The sequence below is a fragment of the Arachis hypogaea genome, chromosome 13 (genome assembly GCF_003086295.3).
Source record: "Arachis hypogaea cultivar Tifrunner chromosome 13, arahy.Tifrunner.gnm2.J5K5, whole genome shotgun sequence".
Classification (NCBI taxonomy): Eukaryota; Viridiplantae; Streptophyta; class Magnoliopsida; order Fabales; family Fabaceae; genus Arachis; species Arachis hypogaea.
Window position 1 is genome coordinate 130,386,913 of NC_092048.1, and position 19,650 is coordinate 130,406,562.

Sequence of the window (19,650 nt, forward strand, 5' to 3'; positions counted from 1 at the left end):
AATCCACAAATCGGGCTTTAAATACATCCCCAATTTGTATCTCAAGATACCTCACTATAGAGGGAGAATCATATCCAACATATATTCTGAATTTTCTTTGGGGTCCCATTTTGGTGCGAGAAGGTGGTGCAATGGGAACATATATCGCACACCCGAATATTCTTAAATGGGAAACATTTGGCTGCTGGCCAAAAGCTAATTGCATAGGAACGAATTGATGGTAACTCGTTGGCCTCAAACGAATAAGTGCTGCGGCATGTAAAATAACATTCTCCCAAACCGAGGTTGGGAGATTTGTTCTCATAAGTAAGGGTCTAGCAATTAATTGGAGGCGCTTAATAAGTGATTCTGCTAACCTATTTTGTGTATGAACATGAGCTACTGTATGTTCAACACTTATTCCATTAGCCATACAGTAAGCATCAAAAGCTTGGGAAGTAAATTCACCAGCATTATCAAGACGAATTTCTTTGATTGGATTTTCTGGAAATTGTGCTTTTAATCGAATAATTTGAGCCAGTAATCTCACAAACGCCAGGTTGCGAGAAGACAATAAGCACACATGTGACCATCTCGAAGATGCATCTATCAGGACCATAAAATATCTAAAAGATCCACATGGTGGATGAATAGGTCCACATATATCGCCTTGAATCCTTTCTAGGAATTCAGGGGACTCAAATCCAATCTTTACTGGTGATGACCTTAAAATTAACTTTCCCTGAGAACATGCAGCACAACAAAATTCACTAGATTTAAGAATCTTCTGGTTCTTTAGTGAATGTTCATGAGAGTTTTCAATAATTCTCCGTATCATGGTTGTTCTCGGATGACCCAATCGGTCGTACCAAGTTATGAATTCATTTGGGCTAGTAAACTTTTGGTTTACAATGGCATGTGATTCAATTGCACTAATCTTGGTATAATACAAATCAGATGAAAGTGAGGATAACTTTTCTAATATAACCTTTTTATTTAAATCATGAGTTGTGATACATAAATACTCATGATTTTCCTCATTCATTGTTTCAATATGATATCCATTTCGACGAATATATTTGAAACTCAACAAGTTCCTCAGAGACTTGGTAGATAATAGTGCATTATTTATTATAAATTTTGTTTCTCCAGGAAACAAAATTATAGCTCTTCCAGAGCCTTCTATCACATTGCCCGAGCCAATAATATTATTAACATATTCCACTTTTGGCACAAGATAGGTAAAATATATATTACTTTTAAGAATAGTGTGCTAACTTGCACTATCCGCAAGGCAAATATCTTCACAATATATCCTTGCCATTTTTTTTTCAAAGACAAATAATAATAATAATAATAATAATAATAATAATAATAATAATAATAATAATAAAATGAGTAACAGTACATGCACAGTAAAATTATTCACATGAATACTTAACAAACACACATATTAAACTATTCTATCATTGATCAAATAGCCAATATTTCCTTCAAGATCCTCAAAGAAATTAGATACATCATAATGAGTGGTGGAATTTTCATAATTTGAAACAAAATTTGTTTCCTTTCCTTTGTTATCATTTTTCAAGGATACTTGATAAAAATCAACTAGGTGCCTTGGGATACGACATGTACATGACCAATGGCCCTTTCCACCACAACGGAAGCATTTATCCTCAATTGATTTACTTTGCCCATTGTTTCTTTCTTTATCCCACATCTGATAAGATCCTTTCTCGTGAATATAATTCTTCTTTCTTCCATAATTTTTCTTATTACTAAAATCTTGCCATTTACCTCTTCTGGGGTTATGATTTGCCGCATTTGCTTCAAGAAATGGGACGGCGCCAACTGGGCGCGCTTCATGATTTTTTAAGAGTAACTTATTGTTGCGCTCAGCAACAAGAAGGCAAGAAATTAGCTTAGAAATTTTTTTCAAACTCTTTTTCTCGATACAGATGCTGCAGGAGCACATTCGATGCATGGAAAATTGAAAAAGTTTTCTCTAACATATCGGGATTGAGGAAGTATCACATGATTGTACCTTTCTTCAAGGTCTTTCCACAAATCTACTGGATCTTTTAATGTGGTATATTTATTTTTCAATCATATGTCAAGATGACGACGAAGGAAAATCATGGCTTTGGTTTTATCCTTCTGGGATGTATTATTTTCAGTCTTAATGGTATCTCAAAGATCCATTGAATCAAGATAGATTTTAGCATCTAGTATCCATGATAAATAATTATTTCCAAATATATCAAGAGCATTAAATTCAAGACGAGAAAGCTTCGACATAATGAAAAATTATTACCTGGATTCTTCCTAAAATTTGGTTAGAGTTTCGTGCTGATTTGATTAGAGTTTCGTGCTGATAACGTGTTGTGAAATAACTAAATAAATAAATAAGGAATAGGTAACAAATAAAATAAAGAAATATAATGAGAGAGAGAAAATTGTTATTGATGTTGTAGTATTAACGAGGCTTAATCTCCTATTTATACACATAAGGAGACTTCATTTTCAACTCTCAATTAATATGAATTCATCTTTGGAAAGATGATTCCTTCAATTAACCGCCCAAATCATAAATGGATATCCACACATTTGTTCTTATCACAACACTAGTCATATTATTTTGTCATTAAAAATTATAAATATTCCGTAAAATTATTTTCCAAGCGCATCCAAGAACCAAAAAAATCTGTTTTATAAGTATGGATGGATAGAATATTGTAACTATAAAATAAAAAACAAACAAATTGTTTTAAAGTCGGGTGTAAAATTGAGAGTTAGTTTGCACAATTGTATTTGCACCCTTCAAGGGTAAAGCTATGGCTGTGTGACAGCGACCATTACCGAAAGCCTCGCTCCACTATTTTCCCTTTTTCCAAACGCCACCTCTCACAATTCTCGTCTTCCCTCACACACACAACCACTTTCTCTCTCATTCCGTTGCCATTTGTTTTTTCTTCGTAACCTCCGTCCGCTGCCCCCTATCGCTCCTAGAACCTTCTCTCCTCTCACGGTAACTACCTCTTTCGATTCTCTATTCCTCATTTCTTATTTAGTTCATGCTTCACTTTCATTATTTTGATGTGGCCTGGCCTCGTTCACGCTATTTTGTTAGTAACTTCGACTTGTATGTCTCTAATCTCTAATATACTTTATTGTTTTCTCATTCATTGTCGCCTATTAGAGTCCTTTCTTGGTTGAATTATATTGTATTCATTTAATTGGGTTAGATTTGATGGATCTGATAGATTGTATTCATTTATTGTTTGATTTTGGATCTATGAATTTAAATTTAGGGTTCTTGTTACATTTGCAGGGGTAAAGAAGCATTGATAAAAAAATTCCAAGGGTTTTGTAATCAATTTGGGGACACCTTATATAGTTGATGCCTTGATGGCCTTTGATCATAACTACTATTCCCGGGGATGTAAAACTCTGCCAAATTCCCTTATAGACACAGAAAATTATAACAATTCCAATGGTTGTTTCGATTGCAACATATGCTTAGACTTTGCAAACGAGCCAGTTGTCACGCTTTGTGGCCATCTCTACTGCTGGCCCTGCATCTACAAATGGCTCCATGTCCAGAGCGCTTCCCTTGCCTACAACCAGCAGCCGCTATGCCCTGTCTGCAAAGCTGAAATATCCCATGCCACGATGGTTCCCCTCTACGGCCGTGGCCACAGCAACCGTGAAGAGAAGGCGGCCTCATGCAGGGACATTTGTGTCCCGCCGAGGCCACCTGCTTCTGGTCCCCTGTCTTTGCTGTCCATGTCTCAAAACGGCCAGCAGCGGCTTCCTTATCGGAATCCTTACCAGGGTCAACACTTTAGCGTTGCGCAAGACGAGGACAACGCATCGCAAATGCTGAATCTTGGTGCTTCTGTAACGCCGGCATTCCTCCCCCACCCTATGGTTGGAATGTTTGGGGAGATGTTCTACACCAGAGTGTTTGGCAACTCAGAAAGTTTGTATGGATACCCAAATTCTTATCACACGATGGGAAGTATTAGCCCTAGGTTGAGAAGGCAAGAGATGCAGGCAGATAAGTCATTGAACAGAATCTCCATTTTCCTGCTATGTTGCTTTATTCTATGTCTTATTGTCTTTTGAGGTAGCAATTGAAACTTGTGTTGTCTTTTTTTTCCCTTAGTTGTATAATTTGTAAAGTGGTATTGGTGTAAGCTTAAGAACCAGGTAGATTAGCTTCCTTTATATTGGCTCATGATCTTGTGTTCTCCAACAATTCATTGCGAAATATCAGAGCTCAATTTGCAGAAAAAAGATTCCCTCTCTGAGATTTTACATCATTTTGCAGAAAGACATTTTATTCTTCGGGGGCAAAAGTGTCTTTCATGTTGGAAGGATTAGTTGATAGATCATGAGAGTACTTCAGTGGGTTATTCCAAGCATTTAACTTATTTTACTATCATATTATATTGTGTGTTCTATACTTAAATGCATAAACTATTTATTGTTTTAGTCATCATTGGAGTTTATCGGGATAAAAGAAGACAACACCACTAATAAAAGTATGCAACTATTAGTGTTTGATAATTCTACAGGGGATAACATTGTGTTCAAGAAATGAGCTGTTGTATTCACCCTAATACAATCATCATAAATTCATAATATTGTATCTCATTCAAACTCTCTCAAGGCTTAAGGGACCATTTGGAATTAAAAAAGTTTAAGCTCCTTGATGAGTAAGGATCATTGAGCCAACACGAAAAATTAATTGTCTTGGCATAATTCTAATAATATATAACTCCAAGGTAAAGAATCATTTTTGTCCCAAATGTTTGTGGCGAATATTATTTTTGGTTTTATTTGTGCCCCAAAAGTTTTAAGAGTAACTTAATGTTATTCTCATTTTTAATTCAACCAAAAATAATAACGGAGATATATATCTTTCCAAATTCTTTTTTTATGCAATTTAGTAGAGAAAAATAGAAAATGTAGTTTTATATAGATATAAAAACTTGATGATGATGTGGAATGGGGGAGAATACCATAATATCTAAATATTTTATAAGTTAATTTTCCTTTAATTTAGATTTTGTTTTCAATTTTATTATTTTTAACCTTTAGTTTTTATTTAATTATTTTTAAATTTATTCACAATAGTATACTAAGAGTATGGGTATGGCACATGCAATGTTTACTATATATGTCACCGTATTCATTAGTAATTTTTATGAAATTAAAGATGGGATAACATCGAATCATTTTAAAAATATTTGTGATACAAGTAGAAGGAAAAACATTAGAGATAATATTAAGGGTAATACTACACTGAAGAATGAAGTTAAAAATTAAATATAATTTTATTTTTCACCCAACATCATTCTTCATTAAAAAAAATTAATATTAAATTATTAATATGAATACTTTGTCATATATGATTATATGACAAAATAATAGAAATAAGCAACATAGCAATAGCATATTCATTTAGATTATTTTAATAAGAATTTAATTTTGATATACTGTTAATGCGTGCATCAAATTATGTAATGATATACCAGTAAAAATAATTACTTTTTACATTAATCACGTGAATGGTTATCCAAAAGAACGAATATAATTGTACGACATGTAAAACGCTTACGAGAACAACAGAGCTAGTGTTGAAAAAGGGGGCAATGTCCCCAAATTAAAAATTTTAATATATAAAGGTCACTAATTTTTATATCAAACCTCTTTAGTTTTATTTTTTTTTTAGAGTTATATTTTTATACTAACCCCCTCCTAAGAATTACTTTAACTCCTGTCTCTGTATTTTACATTGTCAGTATATCAAAATTAAACTCTTTTAATAATAACAAAAAAAAATTGAATATTAATTCTATTTATAGTTGTAAAGGCCTAACACATCGTGTAAAGATTGTAAATTTTGTGCATATTTAAAAAAAATAGTGGAGTTATAAAAAAGAAAGGTTAATTTAATTTATATTTTTATTTATCATTATATTTGAGTGTGATACATCAGTTTCCGTATACTGAAAGTTTCACATAATTTAACTAAATTCATATGTAATAATTATTTTTAGGTCAAAGTTAATTACGTAAAGACTGATATGAAGTATGTAAAAATATTTGTGTATAATGTGGTACTACTTATTAATATGTTTTTAAATTGAAATAAATAATTATATAAAAACATGAGGAGTGCCAGCACTTAACTATCAAAAGAAAATTGAATAATTTTCTACCATTAGATGCAATTTCACACCATTAAAAACATTATTGATGGTTAATTGATGGCTAAAAATTACAAAATCTATTGGCCCTAGACTTTCTCTAAAAACATATTCTGACTGAATAATTTTAAATTGGTTTATTTTCTAACAAAAAAAGGTTTATTTTGCAAATGGACATGCAAACTCTTAAAAACGGGAAGAGTGAGGTGGGTGTATGTGGAAATTTTGAAATTCGGGAATATAACCGTCTGAGCGCGCGCAGACGCAGGTAGCTTTGAAAGCTTGAAACTCAACTTCCCTCGATAAGCGTCTCCTGTGTTCTCTTCACAGAGCTTCCAACCAATTCGCTATGTCTGCAACCAAATCCAGCTCCAGGAAGCGAGTATCCGAACCCGACTGCAGCAAATCCGACAAGAAGAACCGATCAACCACAGACAATCTCGATTTCGATTTCGATCTCTCTGAGTTCGTCTTCCATGCATCTCATTACCGTTTATTTGCTTTATTATGGTGAAATCGTGATAAGAATTCTGTATAATTGAAAATCTACGGCTGAATTCCTTTTATTGCAGTGATATCAAAGGAATCGTGTCGGCGCTGCACCTTATTAGAGACAAGGCTCAGAAGGATGGCCAGAAGAAGAACGAAGAAACTATTTCGAGGTATTGTGTTTTTGTATTTCTGACTCGGTCTCAGCTGAAACTTAAGTTTTAACAAGGTTTTTTTGTTGAAGACTGTAACTAGAATGATTGAGTTTCATACGTGTAAGAAGTTCCGAGCGATCTATATTCTAACTTTGGTATTGGTCTTAGATCTCGTTTTTTCGATTACTTGCGGCTTGTGTGATATTCAATTATATGATTTCTAGAAATATGACTGAACTGCAATGTAAGGTTTCCGAGTGGTGTTGTTTTCTTTTTCTTTGATAGTGTGGCTCCTGAGATAAAGGCTATGATTGAGGAATTGAGGTCCAAATTAGAGAAGGACAGGTAAATCCAAATTTAGAATGGTACATGCACGCTGGCCCTCTGTTTAGGCCACATTCTTTGTTTCTGTTTCACTGTACTGACGATTTTCCAATTTCAGGCTAACTTTTGCTAAAGCACTTTCAAAGAGCTCTAAAGAGGTTTGTAGACAGTACACAAGGGTTGATTAGAGATTTAGAGTCATGGGTGGTAAGGGTATCTTACATGTTGCCCAGAACTTACCTTAATTTGTGTTTGTGATTGTGAGCATTATTGCAGTGTGAGAGTGCTTTGAAGAATGAAACATCCAAGTTTCAAGCACTTCATGAAAAATTTTCCAAGGACAAAGCTGCTTCTTTACAGGCCTTGAAAGGTATTTTCTGACCCCTAACGTTATCACGGTAGACTAATAGATGATTCAACATCATTTAATATAAGTTTATTTTCTTGCAGTAATAACCTTATGGTATATTGACAAATTATATGAAATGGTATTGTAAATGGATAATTCTATGAAATGCAGTTCGATATATATGCTTTTGCAATTTTTATATTATGGCATTTCTGTATAATTGATCCTGTTAAGATTCTAGTCTACACTAAACTTTTTAGAAAATTGAAAGAGAGGTATTATATTACACACATTGTCAGTCTCTTCACCAAAAACTCGGATTAAATTGGTCTTTTGTGGAGTCGTTGATTGTTTAAGTGTCAACTACAGGCTCTAGCTTGCTGCGGTTTGTAGCAGAAAATGTTTTCTGTAAAAAGATCACGAGTTGCTGGGATCTTAAGACTGAGTGATTTATAAATAGAGTTAAAATTTCTTGGATAAAATCTTAAACACATTTCTCGTTATATACTAATTGGAAGTTGCTAATGTCATGTGGCAGATATTATCTCCAAATTTGAAGAGGAAAAGGCGAAGCTATTCCTAAGATATGAACAACTAAGTAAGCTATCCGCCTTCACGAAAAACAGAAAAACGGCAACTGAAATTCACTACTTTATTTACTTGTTTACAATCTTCCCTTCTTAACACTGCTAGTATTTTAGGGAAGAAGGAAAAGAGTATTATATCTGAACAAGAAAAGGCATGCAGTGATAAAATTGCCCAGCTGGAAGAGTCGCTGAAAAAGAAGAAACAGGTATACTGAGCAGACCGATCTATGTTTTCAGCAGCATTTTTCCTATGCTTTTCGCAACTCACAAATTACACGTGTATATGCTCACTTATACTCGAGCATCTCTTATTTATTATTTGTTGTTATTAATTCCTTTTCTCACACAGGACGATAAAACTTTCAGCATTTTAAGGAAAACTCTAGGCTCATTCTTGGAAAGTACCTCGGATGATGATTTCCCTCCTGATGACGAGGAGTGAAATACAAGACCCCACAATTCATCCCCAACCAGTCTTTGTAATTCTATTCATTCTATTGGAAATAGTAATCAGTAGTAAAAACAACAGAGCAAATATATTTCATTTTAATCTTTTATTACAGTCAACTGACGGATATATAATGTTTAGAAGACAAATTCCATACAATGTGTGTATGATAAGTCATAAACTGTGCTTATTCAGTGCAATATGTGGTTAAGACATATAATTTTCCCTATACATAATTTGCTCTGATTTTGATGCCTTACTCCACTTGCTGCTGCTGCTGTTCTCATACACGGTTGCCAGCTCTAACATCCTCTTGAAGACTTTAAACCGTATAGCTCTTGTAAAAGCCATCTGTTTTCTGTAGGCCTTTCAGTCTGAGTAGTAGAACTATCCAAATCCTCTCATCAATAAGTGTGACAACATAAGGATCATCCATATAATAAGCAAACAAACTGATCACTAACAAGCAGTTTTAGGTAGGGTTGGTTTCCTTTGTTGTTCAGACCATGGAGGTCGCTTGTTGTGTGCCTGAACAAAAATCATGACCAAAATTGTTGTTTAATTGAATACCTGGGTTATTCAGGCAATAAAACATAAAGGCACTGTAGGGAGACCTAGGATCCAATCCTGATAGAAATTTTTACAAGAAACTAAAACACTGTCAATCCTATGTGAGCTGAATAAATTAGTTAGTTCTACTCAGTGTGGATGAATGCCACTAAATTTATACAGAACCACAAGGTTGGCAGGTCGCATTAGTGAAATTCACAGAATGAAACCAAATAGTGAATGAAAGCAGGTAGCATACCCCAATTTCTGTCACAAATCGACATGAGGAACACCTAACTTGTGGAGCACCATATGGGTACATTAGCAATACTGCACAGCCCCCACACTTAACTTGTCCAACCTGATCAGCTGTAAAGAAGGAATAAGCTATTAATATAGTTCCGTAAGGTATATATCTGTATGAGAAATTAAACTGACTAAAAGTTGAAGCATGATATATAGCACCATCAAATCCAAATGTGATAGGTCATTAGTATGAAGATCAGAAAACCATTTTCCCCCTCCTCTCTCAATATTAAAGATATAACTTTGATACAGACATGAAATTGTTTACAGAAGCAAAAGAGAATGCATAATAGGGCAGTTAGACCAACAAGATAATAGTTTATAGAAAGGCATTAAAAGGGTGAACTTTAGACGAATGCTTGATCAAGCAGAGGCAAGTTCATGATAAACAAAGGGAAAGAGAAATAGAACTAACCCTCTAATACAATGTTAACTGTCTGACAGCTCACACATTGGACATGTTTGGCACCTCGCTGATATGCAAGCAGGCGATGGCAAGACCCACAAACTATTTGACCCAAATCTGTTGGCGCACTCACCAGTCAGAGAGTTCTCATCAGGTTCAATACTTTTGGTTAATGCTCATATAATAAAATAGGATTGCAAGTTTGAAGATTTCAATCAAGGACAAAATGGAGACCCCCTGTTCATGAAATCTTAATCGTGCAGCTGCTGATAGCTTAAACTCATGACTAATTTAAAAAAGTCGAGAAATTTCTAGGATAAATCCAACTGGGTATCCTTTAATTATTCAAATTCGAAACAGAGGGCAAAGATGATAAAGAAGAATAAGAATGAGTGAATGTAGAAATAGTGACTCACTGGATGGACATCGAGGTGGTGACCGTGACCGTGACTGTGACTGTGGAGGCGGTTGTGGCGGTGGCGTATGGATGGGTTGCCAACCCGGTGGCGGGCCATCGTCGTCTTCTCCTACTTCTCGCTGTGTCTTGATTTCATCAAGCTGCATCATCGCTATACTAAACCCTAAACTATGCCGCCCCACCGCTAATGGCTACTGACTCTGAACTCTGAAGAAGTCAAATTCCGGTTGGGTATTTCTCCATAAACTTTTTGGTACTTATTTATTTATTGTTTTATTTTAAAAATGTGTTAAATAACTAACATGTATAAAATATAAATATATAATAGTTATTTTTGCTCTTTATGAAGCACTTTTGAAATTATTTTGTTCCAAATTTTAAACAACATAGCTATTATTAATAGGATTTAATTTTATACAATAATAATGTATTAATGTAAAAAAATTTATATAGATATTTAATTTTTAAATATATTATTTAAAAATTATCTAAAGATATAAATTTAATTGAATAATTATATAATTTTTTTATACTATCCGTCTATCTAAATTAAACTTTTAATCATTTTTATTTATGTTATCAAATATTTTCTTATAAACATTTTAATTAAACTTTAAAGTGTACTAGAATATTCAAATCAATATTAATTAATTTATAGACATATGACACGTTTTGAAAAATTACAAAATAAAACTTAATTCAATAATTATTTGTTAATAAAATTGTTTTTGCGTATAATCAATGTTTTTGAGCATTTCTACTAATTTACTATTGGTGATTAAACTGAAAAATTAAGATAATTTATTTTCTTTGAATTTTTTACAAACGTATTTCTGTATGAAAAATTACTTAAAAAATACGAACATATTCTCTATATTATATTAAATATAGGGTGTTACTTTATTAATTGTTCTAATAAAGTAAGTAAATCGAATTTATACAAATCAACCCAATAATAATGCAAAATGATAAAAAGGAAGCAACAAGTCCATGTGGCATTACAAAGAGAAGCAGCACCATAATTCAGTTAAGTAGTTCATCAAAACTCATTGACTTTCATTGTTTTTTGCTCAATTTAGTACCATGGCGTCATGAATTAGTCTCCAAGTCCAAAGTGAGCTGGCCGCTTCACCCACTGAACAAGTGTGAAGTGTCCACCACCCATGCTAACCAAATAATTGGTCTGAATACTAGACTTAGGTAAACCATCAAATGCACCATTTTTTGAATGAAATGCATTCAAGAGACTACTAAATATATTTTGGCAACCTAACATACACTTGCTTCACCAGCTGGCACATGCATGTATTTTTATATATAGCTTAATTTCTTCAACTTTGAAAGTTTATAAGATTATTCTCTAAGCACCAATTGAATATCCCTTGTGAGTAGTGTGTGTTCAGTTCCATGACAAAGAGCAAGAGAGTCCTCATCTCTCTTATCCTCAGGCTGCTGGCCTTTGGGGCAACTGTGGCAGCAGTGGTGGTTATGGTGACAAGCCATGACTCTGCTCAGGTCCTCAACCTAACCTTCACTGCAAAATATAGCAACGAACCTGCTTTCAAGTGAGGATTTTTTTGCTCTAAATGCGTCATCAACATAAGCATTTCAATGTGACTTAATTATGAGCCCTACATATTTTGTTTATTAATGGTTATTGCTGTCTAGGTACTTTGTGATAGCAGAAGGCATAGCAAGTGCATACAGCCTCATTGTTCTCTTCACATCTTCCCAAAATTCACTTAGGCGTTTGCTTCTCATCTTAGATTTGGTAATCAAAACCAACCATAAACCATTATTTGTGAAATAATATTCAATTTGGTCCGTGAACTTGTCTTGGAGTCTTAATTTAGTTTCTGAAATTTCAATTGCCTCTATTTAGTCCCTAAACTTTGCGAATGTGACTCATGTTAGTACCAGAAATAATTTTCAACGCACACACGACCGAACACTAATGTGGATAGACAGATACCACGTTAAACTCTGTGAAACGACGTCGTTTTTGTTTTGGCATTCAAATAGCCGAAAAACATTATAAGTTGTGTTTATCGAAACTTTTTCTTCCAAAACAAGTGATTGGGTATCATTTTTGAGCTATTTGAACACTAAAACAAAAACACATCATTTTACAAGTTCCAGTGTGGTATCTAACTGTCTATGTGAGGTTCCATTAACATTTGTATGTCAAAATTTGTCCCAATGACTAATGTGAGTCATATTTGTAAAATTTAAAAACTAAATAGAGACAATTGAAATTTCAGAGACTAAATTAGAATTTATGTGCAAATTCAAAGACTAAATTAAATATTAACTTCATTATTTGTCTAACCATTTTCTGTCTCCCTTTGCACCATATATTGTGTTATCTTATTAGTACTAGAAAGAAATGTTTTGTATGTCAAAATTTTGGGAATATTCTTGGATCAGGTGATAGCAATGTTACTGTCTTCGAGCATTTCAGCAGCAGTGGCAATAGCTCATGTGGGGAAGAAAGGCAACAATCATGCAGGGTGGCTACCTATCTGTGGACAAGTTCCTAAATTTTGTGACCATGTCAGTGGAGCTCTCGTTGCCGGTTTTATTGCAGCTATATTGTACTTATTAATCGTGTTATCTTCTATGCACTTTATACTTAACCCTCTCTTCCTGTAAAACTATCCCTTTCCCTGGAAAATGTTAGGTCAACAAAAAAAATTACAAGTTGAAATAATGCTGTTTCAAATCTCTATCGTTATGAAATTATAATATTCGTTCATATTTAATATTATAATGCTGTTTCAAAGAAATATTCTTTTTAAATCTAAAGTCCTTTCTTAGCCTTAATAACCCTTAAAGAAAAATGTAATTTGTACATCAAAATAATAAATACATATGTGGTTTAATTTATTTTTATAATATATTTGTATTTTAGTATGTATTTTATATTAGTGACTGATTTTGGTGGTTGATAAAAAAAGATAACAATAATAGTTATATCTTTAATATTGAATGGGACATTCTTAAACCTCAATTGTACAGATATTCCATTGGCATGTACTTCAAAAGAAAAAACAAAAACCATACAAAAACGCACTTTATATAGTTTGTCTAATGACAAAATTGTGATGGAAGCGAAGCACAAAATCCAAATCGCAGAATGCCCGCCAAAATCTGCAGAGTACGAAGCACTGTTACGCGCGGGGCCACGTCTGAAACCTCTCCGGCAAGTCCACGCTCACCTCATCGTCACCGGCTGCCACCGTAGCCGAGCCCTCCTCACCAAGCTCCTCACTTTATCTTGCGCCGCCGGTTACATCGCCTACACTCGTCGCCTCCTAACCACTGTCCACGACCCAGATTCTTTCCTCTTCAATTCCCTCATCAAGGCTTCTTCCAAGTTCCGTTTCTCCCTCGACGCCGTCATCTTCTACCGCCTCATGCTCCTCTCCCACGTTCTACCTTCTACTTATACCTTCACCTCTGTCGTCAAGGCCTGCGCCGATCTTTCTGCCCTGAGACTCGGCAGGGTTGTTCATTCCCATGTTTTGGCTTGTGGGTATGGCTCGGATTCGTTCGTGCAGGCAGCAATCGTTGCGTTCTATTCGAAATGTGGTGCATTGGGTGTTGCAAGGAGAGTGTTCGACGAAATGCCTCAGAGAAGTGTTGTTGCTTGGAACTCGATGATTTCGGGGTATGAGCAGAATGGGGCTGCCAATGAAGCCTTGGTGATGTTTAGGAAGATGCGTGAGTGTGGGGTTGATCCTGATTCCGCGACTTTCGTTGGTGTTTTATCTGCTTGCTCTCAACTAGGTTCACTTGAACTGGGGTGCTGGGTGCATGATTATATTGTTAACAATGGGGTTCGTGTGAATGTGGTTCTTGCTACCTCGTTGATAAACATGTTCTCGCGGTGTGGTGATGTGACGAGAGCACGTGCTGTGTTTGATTCGATGAATGAGGGGAATGTTATTGCTTGGACAGCTATGATATCTGGGTATGGCATGCATGGTTATGGTATTCAAGCAATGGAGATTTTTCACAGGATGAAAGCATGTCATTTGGTTCCAAACAGGGTCACTTTTGTTGCTGTCTTATCTGCATGTGCTCATGCAGGCCTTGTAGATGAAGGTCGCCGAGCATTCACAAGCATGAGACAAGAATATGGTCTTGTTCCAGGGGTAGAACACCATGTTTGTATGGTTGACATGCTTGGGAGAGCTGGTTTGCTTAGTGAAGCGTACCAGTTCATCAAGGAACTTAGTCTTGAGGAGCTTGTTCCAGCTGTCTGGACCGCGATGCTTGGGGGTTGCAAGATGCATAAAAATTTTGATCTTGGTGTGGAAGCGGCTGAACATCTCATCTCACTGGAGCCAGAGAACCCTGGCCATTATGTATTGCTTTCTAACATGTATGCATTGGCAGGAAGGATGGATAGAGTGGAATCAGTTCGAAATGTTATGATCCAAAGAGGCCTTAAGAAGCAAGTAGGCTATAGTACTATTGATGTCAACAGCAAAAGCTTTCTTTTTAGTATGGGTGATAAGTCCCACCCTGAGACCAATGAAATTTATCAGTATCTTGATGAATTAATGTGGAGGTGCAAGGAAGCGGGTTACGCACCTGTTCCTGAATCCGCGATGCATGAGTTGGAAGAAGAAGAGAGGGAGTATGCCCTCAGATACCATAGTGAGAAGCTTGCCGTGGCATTTGGGCTGATGAAAACTAGCCATGGAACGACTTTAAGGATCGTTAAGAACCTTAGGATATGTGAAGATTGTCATTCAGCAATTAAGTTCATCTCTGTTGTAACAAATAGAGAGATAATCATTCGGGACAAGCTTCGTTTCCATCATTTTAGAGAAGGCTCGTGCTCTTGTTTAGATTATTGGTGATAGGATTTAAGCCTGCATGATCTTACTGATAGGGGATTCTTTTGAGAACACTCTGTATGAGAATAATAGTGTTTTCAAGACACATAACCAAACTATGTATTTGAAGTAATATAACATGACATGCAAATAGATTACAAGGTCCTGTCTATATTATATAGCTCACCCAATAAAACTGTATGGTTCTGATCAGCAGCAAATACTAGTGCTGCCTCACCCAGTTTAAGGATTTTTTTGTGTTTCATATGTGGATTGAAAGGAGAAAGCCTTATCTTGTACTTGTGTCCAAGCAGGGTTTTTTGCAAACTTTGCTCTGAAACCTTTGAAGAGGAGAAATTAAAGAAATTTTGCTTTTATTTTGCCAGAAATGAAGGTAAAGGCTTGGGAATGCCTAAGAAACTCGGCTGCTACTTTTGCACACATAAAGATGTTTATTTATGATACTACGACAGTTATATCTTTGGCACTCAACATTGATTTTGTAAAAACTGATATTTGAAATTCTGGCTGCACAATTTAATACTCATCAAGAAGTAGAGTTTTGAGGTGAATTCAGTGAAATTTCATCCTCTTTAATTGATTTTTTTATTGAATTACAAAAAATAGAAAGAACAAAATTGAAAATACAAAATAGTGTTACGATATGGATGTCCATATCTACTCAGCATGATTTATTGAAGTACTATTGGAAAGCACAAATATTAAAGAATAAGCGGTGCATGTTTTCCCAACATTTGAAAAGTGAAACTTTACACTTGTATAAATAGAGGAATAAGGTTGAGGCTTTTTACATAGCAATAATAAAACTAAAATATTCTCTCTCTCTCTCTCTTTTACTATAAAGCTCTTATTTACTTTTCTCCTCGTATACTATTAATATAATATTAATATATTATCTTTATAGAAGTATAATAGTATTGGTAAATACTGATAATAGTATTTTTCTATTTATACTTTATTTTATCACCTCTTCCTTATTTATTTATTTAGTTATTTTACAACACGTTATCAGCACGAGACTCTGATCAAATTTTTAGGAAGACTCATGTAACAAATTTTTATTATGTCGAAACTCTCTCATCTTGAATTCAATGTTCTTGATATATCTGGAAACAATTATTTATCATGGATATTAGATGTTGAAATCCATCTTGATTCAATGGATCTTGGAAATACCATTAAGGTTGAAAATAATGCATCCCAGAAGGATAAAGCCAAAGCCATGATTTTTCTTCCTCGTCATCTTGACGAATGATTGAAAAATGAATATCTCACATTAAAAGATCCTGCAAATCTTTGGAAAGACCTTGAAGAAAGGTATAATCATCAGAAAACGGTGATATTTCCTCAAGTCCGATATGAATGGACGCACTTACGTTTACAAGATTTTAAATCCATAAATGAATATAATTCTGCAATGTTTCGTATCACCTCACGAATGAAATTATGTGGGGAAAAGATAACTGATCATGATATGTTGGAGAAAACTTTCTCAACCTTCCATGCCTCGAATGTGCTCCTGCAGCAGCAGTATCGAGAAAAAGGATTTAAAAAATATTCTGAGTTAATTTCTTACCTTCTTGTTGCTGAACGCAACAATTAGTTGCTATTGAAAAATCATGAAGCACGTCCAGCTGGTGCCGCCCCATTTCCTGAAGTAAATGCGGCAAATCATTACCCCAGAAGAAGTAAATGGCAATGTTTTAATAACAAGAAAAATTATGGAAGGAAAATGAATTATATTCAAAAGAGAGGATCTCACCAGAAGTGGGATAAAGAAAGAAATATCGGGTAAAATAAATCAACAGAGGAGAAGTGTTTCCGTTGTGGTGGAAAGGGCCATTGGTCACGTACCTGTCGTACCCCAAGACACCTAGTCGATCTTTACCAGGCATTTTTGAAAAAGGACGACAAGGGAAAAGAGTCGAATTTTGTTTCAAATGATGCTGAAAATTCTACCACTCATTATGATGTATCTGATTTCTTTGAGGACTCTGAAGGAAATATTGGTCATTTGATCAATGATGGAATAGTTTAATATGTGGGATTGTGAAGTATCTATGTAAATAAATAATGTAAATAACTTATTGTTAAGTTTTATTTTCTATGTATTTAAGTTTCAAATGTAATGTATATAAATAATGAAATATTAATGTTTATGAATTTTGAAATCATTAAATGTGTCAAATTTTAAAAATAAAGTTTTAGTATATGACATTATTTTTATGTGTAGTATTTCTTAGAAAAATAATTCCGATCAAGTATTCAATTTAACTGTGCATACTACTCATTTTATTATTATTTGTCTTTGAAGAGAATGGCAAGGATATATAATGAAGATGTATGGTTTGCGGATAGTGCAAGTTCACACACTATTCTCAAAAATGATATATATTTTACCCATCTAGTGCCAAAAGAAGAATGCGTTAACACTATTATTGGTTCAGGCAATGTGATTGAAGGCTCTGGAAGAGCTATAATTTTGTTTCCTGGAGGAACAAAATTCATAATAAATAATGCACTATTGTCTACTAAGTCTCGAAGAAATTTGTTGAGCTTTAAAGATATTAGAAAGTTATATTAGAAAAATTACCCTCACTTTCATCTGGGTTATATTACACCAAGATTAATGCAATAGAATCACATGCCATTGTAAACCAGAAGTTTACTAGCCCAAATGAATTCATAACTTGGCATGATAGATTGGGTCATCCGGGAACAACCATGATGAGGAGAATTATTGAAAACTCCCATGGGCATTCACTAAAGAACCAGAAGATTCTTAAAACTAGTGAATTTTGTTGTGCTGCATGTTCTCAGAGAAAGTTAATTTTAAGGCCATCACCAGTAAAGATTGGATTTGAGTCCCCTGAATTCCTAGAAAGGATTCAAGGTGATATATGTGGACCTATTCATCCACCATGTGGATCTTTTAGATATTTTATGGTCCTGATAGACGCATCTTCGAGATGGTCACATGTGTGCTTATTATCTTCTCGCAACCTGGCGTTTGCGAGATTACTGGCTCAAATTATTCGATTAAAAGCACAATTTTCAGAAAATTCAATCAAAGTAATTCGTCTTGATAATGCTGGTGAATTTACTTCCCAAGCTTTTGATGCTTATTGTATGGCTAATGGAATAAGTGTTGAACATCCAGTAGCTTATGTTCACACACAAAATGGGTTAGCAGAATCACTTATTAAACGCCTCCAGTTAATTGCTAGACCCTTACTTATGAGAACAAATCTCCCAACCTCGGTTTGGGGCATGCTGTTTTACATGCCGCAGCACTTATTCGTTTGAGGCCAACGAGTTATCATCAGTTCTCTCCTATACAATTAGCTTTTGGCCAGCAGCCAAATGTTTCCCATTTAAGAATATTTGGGTGTGCGATATATGTTCCCATTGCACCACCTAATCGCACCAAAATGGGACCCCAAAGAAAATTGGGAATATATGTTGGATATGATTCTCCCTCTATAGTGAGGTATCTTGAGATACAAACTGGAGATGTATTTAAAGCTCGGTTTGTGGATTGTCATTTTGATGAATCAAAATTTCCAACATTAGGGGGAGAGAATAAGTTTCGTGAAAAGGAACTTAATTGGAATGCATCATCCTTGATGCATTTAGATCCTCGATCAAGACAATGTGAACTAGAAGTTTAAAAGATTATACAATTGCAAAGAATAGCAAATGAGTTGCCTGATGCATTTTCTGATACAAAGAGGATAACCAAATCTTATATACCTGTGGAAAATGCCTCAATTCGAATTGATGTCCCAGTAGGACAAGTAGCCACTGAAGCAAATTCACGCCAGAAGCGTGGCAGGCCTGTCGGTTCCAAAGATAAAAATCCTTGAAAGTGAAAAGAGGTAAATAATATTCCTATTGAAAAAGACATAGTAGAGACACCTGCAGTTGTCCAAAATTCTGATATAGTTTTAACGCCAGAAGACGTTTAGGTACCTGAAAATTGTGAAAATGACGAGATCTCGATAAATTATGTCTTTACATGAGAGAAATGGGACCGAAATAAGACAATTGTCAATGAAATATTTGCATATAATGTGGCATTAAATATCATGCATGAAAGTAAGGATCTTGAGCTAAGATCAGTCGAAGAATGTCGACAAAGGAATGATTGGCCAAAATGGAAAGAAGCCATGAAGGCTAAATTAGACTCACTTGGAAAACGTGAAGTCTTTGGACCTGTAGTCCGTACACCAGAAGATGTAAAACCTGTTGGATACCGATGGGTATTTGTGAAAAAACGAAATGAGAAAAATGAAGTTGTGCGCTATAAAGCCCGACTTGTGGCACAAGGTTTCTCACAAAGGCCCGGTATAGATTATGAAGAAACGTATTCCCCTGTAGTGGATGCGATAACATTGCGTTATTTGGTCAGTTTATCTGCATATCATAAATTGCATATGCATTTAATGGATGTGGTAACAGCCTATTTATACGGCTCATTAGATCGGGATATCTATATGAAAGTCCCTGAAGGACTAAAGATATCTAAACCATCCAATGAATATTCGCAAG

General features: G+C 34.9%; 5 protein-coding genes across 7 annotated transcripts; 4 read left to right on the forward strand and 1 right to left on the reverse strand.

Annotated features, from left to right (window-relative positions):
* The first annotated feature begins 2,864 nt into the window (after nucleotides 1–2,864).
* Nucleotides 2,865–4,483, forward strand: LOC112733487 (E3 ubiquitin-protein ligase RMA1H1). 2 transcript variants are annotated; one of them, XM_025782450.3, is made up of 2 exons: nucleotides 2,865–3,010; nucleotides 3,314–4,483. In XM_025782450.3, the coding sequence occupies exon 2, from the start codon at nucleotides 3,391–3,393 to the stop codon at nucleotides 4,108–4,110; it is 720 nt and encodes a 239-aa protein (XP_025638235.1). In that variant the 5' UTR covers nucleotides 2,865–3,010; nucleotides 3,314–3,390; the 3' UTR covers nucleotides 4,111–4,483. The 2 variants fall into 2 exon arrangements, with proteins under 2 accessions (XP_025638235.1, XP_025638236.1); XM_025782451.3 differs by having other exon boundaries at nucleotides 2,985–3,124.
* A 1,852-nt stretch (nucleotides 4,484–6,335) lies between these two features.
* LOC112733488 (uncharacterized) lies at nucleotides 6,336–8,765 on the forward strand. The gene is made up of 8 exons (XM_025782452.3): nucleotides 6,336–6,665; nucleotides 6,773–6,862; nucleotides 7,130–7,189; nucleotides 7,287–7,326; nucleotides 7,445–7,538; nucleotides 8,056–8,115; nucleotides 8,219–8,310; nucleotides 8,454–8,765. Exons 1-8 carry the CDS (start codon nucleotides 6,550–6,552, stop codon nucleotides 8,544–8,546), a joined length of 645 nt encoding a protein of 214 aa, XP_025638237.1. The 5' UTR covers nucleotides 6,336–6,549; the 3' UTR covers nucleotides 8,547–8,765.
* Nucleotides 8,622–10,522, reverse strand: LOC112733489 (protein LOL2). 2 transcript variants are annotated; one of them, XM_025782453.2, is made up of 4 exons: nucleotides 10,230–10,522; nucleotides 9,823–9,930; nucleotides 9,361–9,470; nucleotides 8,622–9,080 (listed from the first exon to the last, which is right to left on the reverse strand). In XM_025782453.2, the coding sequence occupies exons 1-4, from the start codon at nucleotides 10,378–10,380 to the stop codon at nucleotides 9,012–9,014; spliced, it is 438 nt and encodes a 145-aa protein (XP_025638238.1). In that variant the 5' UTR covers nucleotides 10,381–10,522; the 3' UTR covers nucleotides 8,622–9,011. The 2 variants fall into 2 exon arrangements, with proteins under 2 accessions (XP_025638238.1, XP_025638239.1); XM_025782454.3 differs by lacking the exon at nucleotides 9,823–9,930.
* Nucleotides 10,523–11,569: 1,047 nt separating this feature from the next.
* LOC112733490 (CASP-like protein 1C2) lies at nucleotides 11,570–13,017 on the forward strand. Its single transcript, XM_025782456.3, has 3 exons — nucleotides 11,570–11,796; nucleotides 11,900–12,002; nucleotides 12,659–13,017. The coding sequence occupies exons 1-3, from the start codon at nucleotides 11,639–11,641 to the stop codon at nucleotides 12,881–12,883; spliced, it is 486 nt and encodes a 161-aa protein (XP_025638241.1). The 5' UTR covers nucleotides 11,570–11,638; the 3' UTR covers nucleotides 12,884–13,017.
* Nucleotides 13,018–13,252: 235 nt separating this feature from the next.
* Nucleotides 13,253–15,454, forward strand: LOC112733491 (pentatricopeptide repeat-containing protein At2g33760-like). The gene has a single exon (XM_025782457.3). It carries the CDS (start codon nucleotides 13,336–13,338, stop codon nucleotides 15,100–15,102), a length of 1,767 nt encoding a protein of 588 aa, XP_025638242.1. The 5' UTR covers nucleotides 13,253–13,335; the 3' UTR covers nucleotides 15,103–15,454.
* The last annotated feature ends 4,196 nt before the right edge of the window (nucleotides 15,455–19,650 follow it).